This window comes from Sylvia atricapilla, chromosome 10 (genome assembly GCF_009819655.1).
Source record: "Sylvia atricapilla isolate bSylAtr1 chromosome 10, bSylAtr1.pri, whole genome shotgun sequence".
Lineage (NCBI taxonomy): Eukaryota > Metazoa > Chordata > Aves > Passeriformes > Sylviidae > Sylvia > Sylvia atricapilla.
In genome coordinates, this window is record NC_089149.1 from 19111448 (window position 1) to 19123000 (window position 11553).

The following is an 11553-nucleotide window of genomic DNA, read 5'->3' on the forward strand; positions in this document are numbered from 1 at the left end:
TCACCCAAACTCGACATGCACCAATTTGCATCAAGAAACAGCAAGCAAATACACAGGATGTGGAACAACAGCTGCTGCTTTATTTCTTCCCTGGTGAGGAATACTGGTTGGTTTTTCTACTTGATAATTTTAGAGTTCAAATAAACACCAGTAAGTTGATATTGGAAATTTTTAACAAGAAAGCTTTAATTTTCCTCTGCTGTCTGTAGAGAAACATGTGCATTCACACTGGCGCTGTTTATGCAGGGGAGATCAAGCCATGGCTGGTTTGCTCTTAACAAACACTTGGCCATGGAGCCTCCTTTGCCAGTCGGTGCCCACCCCATGCACTCCAGTGCACTGCCCTCAATGAGAGGTTTTATTTATCCCCTCACCCCAAAGTCCACAGGGATACCTGGTAGGTTTCTCTTTTTAGACTTATTTTTCTTTTTTTTCCTACTTGTTTTTGTGTGGAAAATCCCAGTAAAGGTAATGGTAAATGTCCTGCCATTCACATGACCGTGGAAAATCAGTATGCTAAGGCCTAACTTACACAGTAGATTTGCATAATGTTTAGCTGGTATCTGAGAGGACAGTTTTTATTTAGGCTGATAACCTGACTTTGTTTTAATATCTTCTCTTTTTAGCACATAAGATGTGTGGTTCATAAGTGTTTTCTGGTTTTTTAGTGGTATGATCTAATTTCTGCAAGCTAATTTTGGGCTGCTCTACACCATGTTACAAGTACACAAAAGCCTGTTAGTTTCAAGCTCGTCTCGGAAGCAGGAAAGGAACTCCTCGACTGCTAAATGAAAATGCAGAAATGTGAGCAGGGAAAATGTGCAATAATTTGTCAAACCTTGAGGACCTCACTTGGCTCCTGAGAATTTGTAGATGGTGGACCAGTGGGGAAGATATGCTGTTCTTAGTACTGAAATACTCTGGATTCTGTGTTTAGTACAAAGATAAGGTGGTGGCACGTGCAGATTGTGTACTCACTCGGGTGACTGCCTTGTCACCTTCTGTGACAAACAGGGCCCTTTTCTGTAGCAAGAGTCATTTGGATTAGTAGGGATGGGGAAAATAGTGGCTCTAAAAAGCAAAGTGATCGCTGCAGAAAAATCTGATTCTGAAATTTAAGACGTAACTACTTGTGTAATATTTTCAGAGAATCTAGAAGTGGCATTAGGGGTGTTTATGTATTCATTACATGATGGGAAACCGCGAAGTAGTCATTATCCTATCAGCTCCAAAATACTAATGAAATTTCTTCTGTGCCAATCAGCTGAAGTGTTCCCTTTTTATACACCTTATCCTTTCCCCATCCTTTGTTGCTGCAAATGTGATTTGAAACAAACTTGGGTTTTCTGTGCTGTCAACTGTCATGAGCCCCCGAGGCAGGCAGGGACAGAGTGTGGCAAAAGCTGGCAGGAGGAGGTGGTGCCTGAGCAGTTGGGAAACGAGGAGGAAGCTGGCATTGCCTGCCAGAGGCGACTCTCCTGGAACACTTGGAGACTTTGACAGCAGTTCTGAGACCACCCACGGCTCCCAGGCCAGCCCGGTAAGTATTCCACCCAGGAACAAGGATGCCATGGAGCTGCTCTGGCTCTGTGTCAGAGCATTTTAACCTCGGAAGATTGAGGCCCTTGTTCTTTGCTCTCCCCACCCTGCAGAGCTCTGCCACCCTGCACAGTGAGGGAGAGCAGAGCCCTCGAGTGGGCTGCTGGGGCTCAGGTTGAGCTGCCCCAATGGCTCCTGTGTTTTTTCCTGTGCCCCAGGATGGCCAGCTCGAGGGAGGGAATTCCAGGAGTATCCTCGTGGCCTCTGGGAAGACACAACAACTGCTGGTGTGTGCAGGGGCCTGGCAGGGTCCTGATGGCTCCGCTTGGCTGCCTATGGGGTTTTAGGCACAGGTTTGGGAGGGTGGAGCTGCCTTTGGGAGGAGGTGTGCTCCTGGAGCCAGAGCGAGGGCGGCTCTGCTGGGCTTTGCACTCTCTCTCTGCACAGTTACTTTTGTGAAGGACTTTTTCTTTTTTTTTCTTTTTTCTTTTTTTTTTTTTTTTCTTTTTTGTTTTACCTGACCAAACAAAATTTTTATTATACTTGTAAAACTTCTGAGTTGTTTTGTGCTTTGAAGAGTTTTAAGGATTCCTGCTGATGCTTTTCTTGGGGGAAGCCATGCCCTACCACAGAGTCCTTCGCCTGGTCCTGCTCTCGCTGTGCAGCATCCTGGTCCCTGCTGTGCAGGCAGGTAAGGAGCTTTGTTTGCATTTAAAGCCCAAAAGCATGGGACATCCTGTACTACACTGCTCCTCTCTTTTTTCTCTCCCCTGAAAACATCCCTAAATACGTATTGAATTAGAATTGATCAAGGGAAACTAGCTTTGGTGGCTGCTGGTGAGCAGAAAATATTTTCAGTAGAGAAAATCCTTTAACTTTTCCTTAGCAGAATGGCAGTGGCACCTACATGAGCATTGGTGGGGGGCGGGGGGGTCAGTGAACTCATCAGTCAGCAGGAGATGGAAAACCTCTCAGAAGCTGATGAGACAGGCTGTACCTCAGTTTTTAATGGCAGGAAGAATTTAAAGTTATGGAAAGAAATATTTTTCTTTGGCTTAAGCATGTGTGCCAATTCCTGGTTCCTTCTGTGCTCTCTGCTGCAGCAAAGCACAACAGCTGCTTTAAGCAGAACTAGGGAAGTGTCCATGAAAACCTTAGTCCAAAGCCAAGGTGTTCATCCTTCTGGGGTTGCTCTGGAGCTGGGGCACCAGGGCAGTGCTGGAAAGGTGCCTGGCTCTGACTTGTGTTCAGTGAGGCAATGGGGAAAAGGAATGGGAGAGATGCTGGTTCTGTTCTTCTGGGCGTTGTTACAAATTTCAGCTTTATCTGCTCCTGCCTTCAGCAGAGCTGTGCTGGCTGCAGGGAGCCCAGGGCACAAGCAGCTTCAAAGGCTGCAGGTCTGAGGTGGGTTTTACAGCTGGGGAAAAACTGACTTCCAACCCCGCGGCACTGATGGGCTCCAAGCATACAGGTCAAATTCTTATGGGGAATTGCTTCCCCCAGAGCCTTTCTTGTAGTGGAGGTGAGGCTGAAGAGATGGCTGGGGCCAAGACAACAGGCACAGCATTCCTTCTTCTGAATTCCTGTCCTGCCTTCGAAGATCTGGAGCAATGTTGTTTTGCAGTTCTCTCACAGTTTGTTCTGAGCATCTTGCCTCGCAGGGAGGTCCTCACCAGCTGTCTAGCAGATCAAATTATGGAATTCATTTTAAAGTAGTTTCCATGTGGGTAGGGGAATTCACTGCTGGCTGGAACATCTGTGGGTGGAGGAGCAGAATTAATGCAGGTGGTATCTTCTCGTAGGACACCTTCCTGCTGGGCAACCTTCAGCGTAACTAAGAAATGAGTACTAAAAAGTGGGTACTTTCCTTCTCAAACCATGAGGTTTTTTGGTACAGTGGACCATTAATCATTTTAGCACAGTTTCAGTTTGTGCCTTGCTCTCAGAAGCACTGGCGATGCTCTTTCCCTATGCCAGGTAAGGTCTTTTCTTAATCATTAACAGTATTTCACTCTGCAGGAAGTGATTGATTTCCAGTGAGAATTCAATCTGCTTCTCTACAAGCTGGGATCTCTTCTATGCTGTTTTAAATTTCCAGTATTTGGTGCATTTGCTCTGCCCCTGCTCCAGCTTTTCCACGTGCTTGCTCTGGCATTGTAGCTGTGGTTTGTGCCTGGTGCTGCTGCCCTGTGTCACTTCTCTCCTGTGACTCCCTCCCGAGTTTACTTGATCCCGTTATCTTGTGCAGTGAGGCCTGAAGGGCTTTGTATGGAGAGTGCAACATTCAGATCTTGGGGTGTAGGAGAGATTCTGTGGTGTTTCAGAGACTAAAGGCCTCTAACAGGTTGTTCCCTGCTCCCTTGGGAGAGCACAGGAGGGAACCAGCCTGGACAGTAAGGCATCCCAGGAGCAGAATGATTCTCTGCTGCTTTAGACGTGGAGAGTTCCTGCCCCCAGTACAGGTGCTTTGAGGAACAGTGGACCTTCTTCTGCCTTTTACTCCATTAGAAAAGGAAATTTCAGGCCTGGTGCAGACAAAGAGGGGAAGGGCACACAGACAGCCCTCCTGTCTCAGTATATGCGCTCACAGCCCTGCCTGTCTGTAAACAAGTTTACTTAGTATCCATCAGAACCACAGCTCTGCCTTGCTGCACACAGGAGCTCCTGGCCTTGCCTGCCACAGGCTGCCCTTTGTGCTGCTGCTGAAGGCCTCCTTTCAGCCCTGCCCTGGCCCTGTGCCTGCCGTGGCCACCTGGGGCTGGACAGCCCCTTGCTGGCCTCAGAGTTCACCAGCCCCTGCCCTTTCATCTCAGCACCTCTGACTCTCCCCAGCAGAGCCCTCCGGAGTGAGCAGGAGCGGCTGTCCCTTAGAGAGGGCTGCAGCTGGTGCTGGGCATGCAGACCCCTTGTCCAGGATGAGTGTCCTCTCTCTGTTGGCTGCTTGCCCAGCTGGTTTGATTTCCTGGACAGCATGGTCAGGGCTCTGTCACTGTTGAAAGTGTGAACTTCTCCAAGTTATTGAGCTCTTTCCAACATCACATTTGTCAAAGATGGGAGAGCAGTCGTCTGGTTGCAGCAGGAAATGGCCAGCTCAAGGATCTGTGACAAACCTAAACCTTCTCCCCTTTCTCCAAGCCCAAGTGGCACGTAGGCCTAGAGCACAGGAGGATTGTGAAGAGCTGATTTTTTTTTTTCTCGCAGCAAACCCAGTTTCAATTCCTATAATGGATTCAGAGCTCCAAGTGAGATGGAAGTTAGTACATAGCCTTTGCAAAGTGTTGGCTTCTGAATCATGTGTATATTTGCTATTTAAACCCCCATGCAGGCTCGTGAGCTTGTTTTGAGTAATGTGGAAGTATGTTTTACTGCAGTAGCACATCAGAATGAGTCTGGGGAGAAAAAAGCAACAGAGCACACACATTAAAGACAAAGACACAGGAAAACACCTCAACCAAGGACATCTTTCTGTAGCAGCTTGTGTGTCTTTCAGCTACAGGAGAATAAATAATTATTAGGATTTTAAAGATTTTTAAAAAATATTTTTAAAGCTTAAGTACTAGAACTTGGATAGCAGTAAGTAGGTTTTGTTTGGCAAATTTCAGGAAAAGATGATGTTGTTCCAGCAGATCTGTCCAGACTTAAAGCAGGACTTTGTAAGCCATTACTCAACCTTGCTCTGCTCCAACACTCCTTATAAATGTCTGATGCTGGTACTGACTCCTGAATAAGGAGCTAGGTTGGAGGTGGAGAGTGGGGGTGATGAGGTGCTGAAGTCAGCTTGTGTGAAGGCTATTGGCCACTGGCAAGTCACCTCCAGGGACAATGATGTCATGTGGCCACATCTGCCTGCTTTAAGCCCTTACAGTTGGCCTGTAGGGAGGGTCTGCTTCCTGTAGATTTGGTTGGCTTCCCCCGGAGCTGTCACTTCTAGAGACTTCCAGTCTTACCTTTCAGTCACTGAGTACCTGGGGTGCTGGCTACCACGTCACTGCTCTGGCCTCACCCCACCTTCTTCTTTCTGAGCATGGAAATAGCAGTTTTGTCAAGCTGCCTTTGCCATCATCGCCTCCAGGTTTCTCTACAGCCCATGTGTCTGGAGTTCTACTGGCCCCTGCATCACTTGGAAAACACATCATATATTTTCTTATGATAACTGATCTTTTCTTCCCATTTCCTCACCTCCGTTATAACTAGCCTGTGCTGGGGAGAGGGAGAAGACAGCCCAGCAAAGAGATTTCCCTAAAACAAGACAATTTGTAGTGTTAACATGTAGGAAGGAAGAGCTGCCATCATCCAACTGGCCTTCTGCAAAATACTGTAATAATTTTAGTCCATTTTGTCCAGTCCCATCTCCAGTAAAACTCCAGTAAGATTATTGCATGTTGTTCTCCTAAGTGTTCTCCAACTGTATTTCTCATGAAAAGGCTTTTACTGATAGTCTGAAAGCATCAGTTGCCCACAGGTTGTGTTTCAGTGCTGAGACAGAGCTAATGCTGGGGAAGAGCTCATTTGAGCCAGGGCCTGGAGGCTTCCCTCCCTCTGGAACAGCCGGCACTGAGGCACAGAGCCTCGGCAGTGGAGGGTCACTGGTGTGTCTCAGCAGCCGGGCAGCCCCTCCACGTGCCCCCAGCTGCCCCTGCCAAGTCCCTCCAGGGCAAGCAAACTATGTGGGTGCACCACGGGAGTGTTCCAGAGGTAGGACTGGTCCTGAGACCGATGGCAGCACAGCTAATGCGTGGCTTTCTCCCAGATGTTAAACGTGGTCTTGGGGTGAATGATGTATTTTGATCATGTTTCTTGCTAGTTCTTTATTTCTACTAAGTTCTTGGGTGAACAGGAAAGCCATGCACTACCTTACATTTGATATTTAGTTTGCAGCTCTTGACTGCACTCCCTCCCTGGAGATGGCAGTATGTTTAGGTGTTTTTACAATTTAAGAATGCTTTTTCTTGCCCCGTGGCCATGGAGATTCCTTCAACTTGCCCTTTCCTTGGGAAGGGCTGCTGCTGAGTCCGGAGCTGTCACTGAGGTATTTGTTGAGGTTCACAGACCGTGTCCTCTTAATCACAGTCAGAATGAAGCGACAGTGTGGGTGGGAAGGCCTGGCCACTCTGGTGCTGCTTTCTCTGTAGATGGTGTTTAGATCCTGCTCCTGCTCATGCACAGAGAAACTGAGCCTGGGAAGAGCACGACTTGTGGTCACCCAAAACAGCAGCAGCAGAGCAGAGAACTGAACCTGTGAACTGGGTCTGCTGCCTGTACATAGAATCTCTCCAGATTCTATCCAACGGGTGACTGGCAAAGGTCCTGGTGTCTCACTTGCAGACATGAGACCTTACTAATAGTGTGCATTTGTTGGGGTTTGGTACCTGACACAAACTCTGTCCTTCCCATCACTTTCCTTGCTTTTACCAGGGGACTGAAATGGGATTGTGGCATTTGGTGTGGGTCCATTAGAGATCTGCCACTCCCAGCCAGTGGCAGTGTGGCTGACACTCGTTGGGACTATCAGGGAAGCAGATATGAAACCTCTGCTTGTTAAAGAAACCTGCTGGATGTATGAGGATAGCTGGATGGGTGCTTGGGCTTCTCAGCTGGCCTTCACAGGAGCTCAGAAGCTCTCCTCAGGAGGCATGTGAGGACATGAGCTTTTAGGTTAGGAGGGAAAATCAAAGGAGAGACATGGAGTGAACAGTGCAGGTTATGAGCAGATGTCTCAGGCTGCAGCAATGGGCTCTGGAGGAACCTGCCTTGTTTTGTGTTCCCCCACCCTGTGTGAGCCTGGCATCTGCTCCCAGCAGCATTGAGGGCCAGGAGCTGAGGAGGAGACCAGCATGGAGCCCTGGCTCCCGGGGAGGCTCAGCTGCAGGTCCTTCATTCAGTGTGTGTGCAGGAATCTGCTGCTGCCTCTGAGCTCACAACTGCTCCTGAGGCACCAGACCCGACTGAAAGGGGTTGTGTTTCCCTGGGCTGAAGTGCCGTTAGGGTAAAACCACAAGAACTCGGGACAGAAAATGCATGTTAAGCACATTCTGCCCTTTCTGTGTGGGCAAACTGAAAGTGTGTGTCAGTTGGATGAGGGGAATTAACAAAATACATATCCAGCAGTCATCCAAGTTTTTAAAAATCATGGGGATCATAAACAAGTTAGACTGTTTCCTCTGTATTTGGCTATCAGAAATAAGCTTTGTGCCCCGCTTAAAGAGAATTGCAAGAAATTTTTTAGGAGTTAGATGCACTGAGAACTGGAAAGACTTCCTGGCACCTCTGGATTTGGTAGCACCTGTGGGACCTTTGCATTGTGGTTGGAAGAGATAGTGCTCCCTCCTCATCCCTTTGAGAGCAGGGACTGGGAAGACCCAGCCCAGGTCATACAGTCTCCCTGGATGGTGCCTGCATCTGTTACAGATCATCTGTGCTAACACTAGTCCCTGGTCACACGCAAGGCATACATGCAGCTCTGGAGAACAAAAACATTCTTGGGAAAGGAAGCAACACTGTCCTCCCTGCACTGTGTTCCTCTGCCAGGTGGGGACAGTGGCAGTGTTGGTTCTGGTCCTGGGGGTGTTGACAGAGTCAGGAAGGTCACAGCTGGAGTGTGGCTCTTCTGTGTGCAGCTTCTTCCTTGAAAAAGCAGCCTGGAACCAAAGCTTCCAAGGCATTCTGTGTTTTCGCTCTGTTCCTAAACCAACAGCTTCCCCATGGTGCTGTTGCCAGCTAAATAGCCCAACTCTGCTTGGTTCTCTCCTGAGTTAACTACATTTGTTCACTGAATTCTGTATTTCCTCCTGTTCCATTCTCTGGCAGTGAAACCACAGGATTTAAAGTAGAGAGGTCCACTGAAAATGGCACTTAGTAGAAGAGCCATGGGATGGAATATGAGCTTTCAGCTTTGCTGGTTGGTTTTGCAGCACAGGTTGGGAAGGGCCCTGCAAAGGCTCAGGTGTTTGTGAGGTTTGAACACAAACCTCTGTGTGCTTGTACAGGGGAGCCGAAATGCCACCTCTGGTGCAGAGACCATGGATGTACCAAGTGTGTGAGGACACTGTTTGCTACACCCAGCTTTAGCTGGGTTCCTGCTTGGGTCTAACTGGTGCAGGCTGCACAGTGGGGACTTACTGTCTGTTGATGCTTGTTGGGCCAGGATTAAACCTGGCAGCTGTCTCACTGGACACCTTGTAGCTTTGCTACCTGTAGAAAGCTTTCAAAACTAGTATAGAACTTTGCTGTATTCCCAAGATTGTGGACAGCCTGGAATAGCTCTGGAGATGGTGGGAGATACTCTTCGGTGCAAGCCCTGCAGTAAGTTCTCAGCGGGTTTGTACTGGCAGGAAAGGTGAGTGTTTTGGCCCTCCTGTTCCAGGGAGGGATCTTAAGGAGAACTAAATGTGGTGCAGCCCATTAATGAGGGTTTTTTTCTTTCCTCCTGCAGTGCCTTCTGCCCACAGGAGGCAAGGAGGGCTCCAGGCACTTTAAGCTGGGACTGGCACTGCCAAGATGTGCTGCTGCCATCTCTCTTCCTGGGCTATAGAGAGTCTGGGACAAGTCGTCAAGTGCCCCTGGTTCACATGCCAGAGTTGGGGTGCCTGGGAATACCTCTGTGTGTTACCCCAGGGAACCCGGGCTGCTTGCTCCAGCTGTTCATTCCCTATTTCCCGGTCCTGATAACCATTGTGTCAGTTCAGGTGGGCCCGGGCAGTGAATGTTCTTTTTTCTCCCTCCAGTGCAACATTCCCAGTGGTTTCAGCAGGGAACTGTGGAATGTCTCCTGCTCCTGCCAGGGCCCACCTGAACAAGGCTGGGCATTGACAGGGAGCACACAGGGAGGGCTCTCTGGCTTGGTCTCTGACCTACAGCAGGAAGGAATAACAGCAGACGAGTGGTAACATTAAACACAACTCGGCCTGGCTTTCATCTCCCCTGTATGATGGGGGTGCAGCAGGGGGAAGTCGAGGCTCTGGGGTCCTGTCTGGGGGAGCCATGTCCCGTGCTGTGCCAGCACCTCCAGCATCCTGCACAGCACGAGTTGGTGCAGGACAAAAGGGCCCTGAGATGCTGTGAATCTGGCCAGCACAGGTGGCTTGCTGGCCTCTGCCTGTTGGCAGTGTGACAGCCCTTCCCAGCCCAGTCCCAAGGGTATCCATGAACAAACCAGCCTGTGCATGTTCATGTGGGGCCTGTTCGTGTGTGAGCAGAGGTTGCAGGGTGTTGGGGCATTCTGTGTTGTCCCGTGAGTGCTGTGTGTATGTTAGGTTGCCACAGAAGCACCGCCTTTGGCTGCTCCGGGTTTGGCTGTTCAGCAGAGGTGGTGCCCCTCGGAGGAGGGCTCTGCCATACCGGGGCTCTCAGTCCTCACCTCACCCTTCATCCACCCCGGGGGCACCTGGCAGGCAGCTGAAGCACAGCGGCCTGTTGAGCTGCGGCTGTCGCTCGTAGCCTGACCGGGCCCCCCGTGCCGTGGCTGCTTTCTTCCAGCAGAGTACCCGCAGGACTCGGTCCCCACCCTCTGGAACGAGCCGCCCGAGCTGCCTTCTGGAGCCGGTCCCTTCGACGCTGCCGCCACCACCGCCCGGCTGTCGGACGCCACTGCCTTTCCCCCGTACACCTCCGAGCTGGAGCCCGAGGACACCACCCACCTGCACCGGCTGGACGCCGGGGACGGTGAGTGGCTGCGACACGGACTGCCCGCGGCTCGCTCCCGCAGCAGCTTGGGACGTCCTCACGGCGGATTTGCTCCCTGTGGGCCTGTCTCCTCCCGGGAAGGGTTAAAGCCACACTGCTGGGGAGGGGGAGGACTGCCTTTACTGCCTGCCCGGGGAAACTTCCCTGCTGAAAAGCCTCTGCTGGCAGAGCTCTTGCCAGCCCCAAGATGGCTCCAAGACCCTTCTTCCTTCCATAAGACCTGTCATGGCAGGCACCTGCCCTGAAAAGAAAACTGCCCTGACTGCAGGTAGGGCTCTCCGGGACAGAGCGTGCCGGGAGCTCCCTGAACAGGGAGCATGAGTGCCTTTCCTGCCTCATGGCTCCTGACTGACAGCAAGCACCAGCTGAGATGTGGTCCCGCCACAAGCAAAGCAACTCTCCCAGTCTGAGTGTCAGCAGGAAAGCTGGGCACCACCAACCCACTTTGTGGCAGCTGTCCTTGTCACTGGGAGCTGGCTGAGGTGATGGGGGCTGGCTACAGCCCCCTGCTGTGGTACCACACCTGGGCTGTGCGAGGACATGAGACGTGGCCAGTGCAGAGAGCTCTGGGACAGGAGCATGGCCTGATGCCTGGGGACATGCTGGGTGTGGGGTGATCCTTTTGGCCCTTCCCATCTGGGGCCCACTGCCTCTGCTGACCTCATGCCTTTTTCTCTCTTCCTGCAGGCTTGCTGGGGCCTGGAGCTATTGGTGCCATTGTCATTGCCTCCCTTCTGGGTACATCTGTGCTTGTGGCCTTGGTTGTCATCACACTGAGAAAGTTCTCAGCTTCTTGAACTCAATAAAAGTTTTTTCTGTTACACAACCAAGCCTGTCTCCAGCCCTCCACTGCTCTTGAACTGTCTGCCTGGGGGCTGGGGAGAAATGGTGCCACAGATACAGGAAAAGCAATGCTGGCCCTGCACTAGGCAGCCAGGCTACACCCAGTGCTCATTGTCCTTGGGGCGTGTATCTCCTGGATTACACAGACCTGGCAGCGCCTGTCAATCCCACTCAAGCAATCTGTGGCAGTGTGTGGCTTTGAGTTGAGAGCTCAAAATGGCCCTTTTAGGTCTAGTCTGGGTGATGGTAACGGTGTTGGGCAGCACCCTGCACAGCTTTCCTAGGGCATGGCTGTTCATGGGAGTAAGCTGTCCCAAGTTCATGTGCAACCCCATTTTCACCCACTGCATTTGGGCCAGTTGCACTGGAGGGAGGAGACAAGTGATCAGCAGTCCGGGGAAGGAAGGAGACACACAAGTGTTTTGGCGCTGGCTTGCTCAGCTACATTTTATCACAAGGAAAAACGAGACAACAAGAAGTTCCCCTCAG

The 11553-nt window shown here is 50.7% G+C and overlaps 1 protein-coding gene across 3 annotated transcripts; it reads left to right on the plus strand.

The window, feature by feature from the left end:
- The first annotated feature begins 94 nt into the window (after nt 1–94).
- SNORC (secondary ossification center associated regulator of chondrocyte maturation) lies at nt 95–11051 on the plus strand. 3 transcript variants are annotated; one of them, XM_066326211.1, is made up of 4 exons: nt 95–1540; nt 2117–2230; nt 10015–10200; nt 10909–11051. In XM_066326211.1, the coding sequence occupies exons 2-4, from the start codon at nt 2137–2139 to the stop codon at nt 11016–11018; spliced, it is 390 nt and encodes a 129-aa protein (XP_066182308.1). In that variant the 5' UTR covers nt 95–1540; nt 2117–2136; the 3' UTR covers nt 11019–11051. The 3 variants fall into 3 exon arrangements, with proteins under 3 accessions (XP_066182308.1, XP_066182305.1, XP_066182306.1); XM_066326208.1 differs by lacking the exon at nt 10909–11051 and having other exon boundaries at nt 10015–10653; XM_066326209.1 differs by lacking the exon at nt 10909–11051 and having other exon boundaries at nt 10018–10653.
- The last annotated feature ends 502 nt before the right edge of the window (nt 11052–11553 follow it).

Bases quoted from the DNA above. Each gene is read 5' to 3' on its own strand.
- SNORC (XM_066326208.1), top strand. From the start codon at position 2,137: ATGCTTTTCTTGGGGGAAGCCATGCCCTACCACAGAGTCCTTCGCCTG. The intron at 2,231-10,014 runs GTAAGGAGCTTT...GCTTTCTTCCAG, and splicing joins GGTCCCTGCTGTGCAGGCAG to CAGAGTACCCGCAGGACTCG.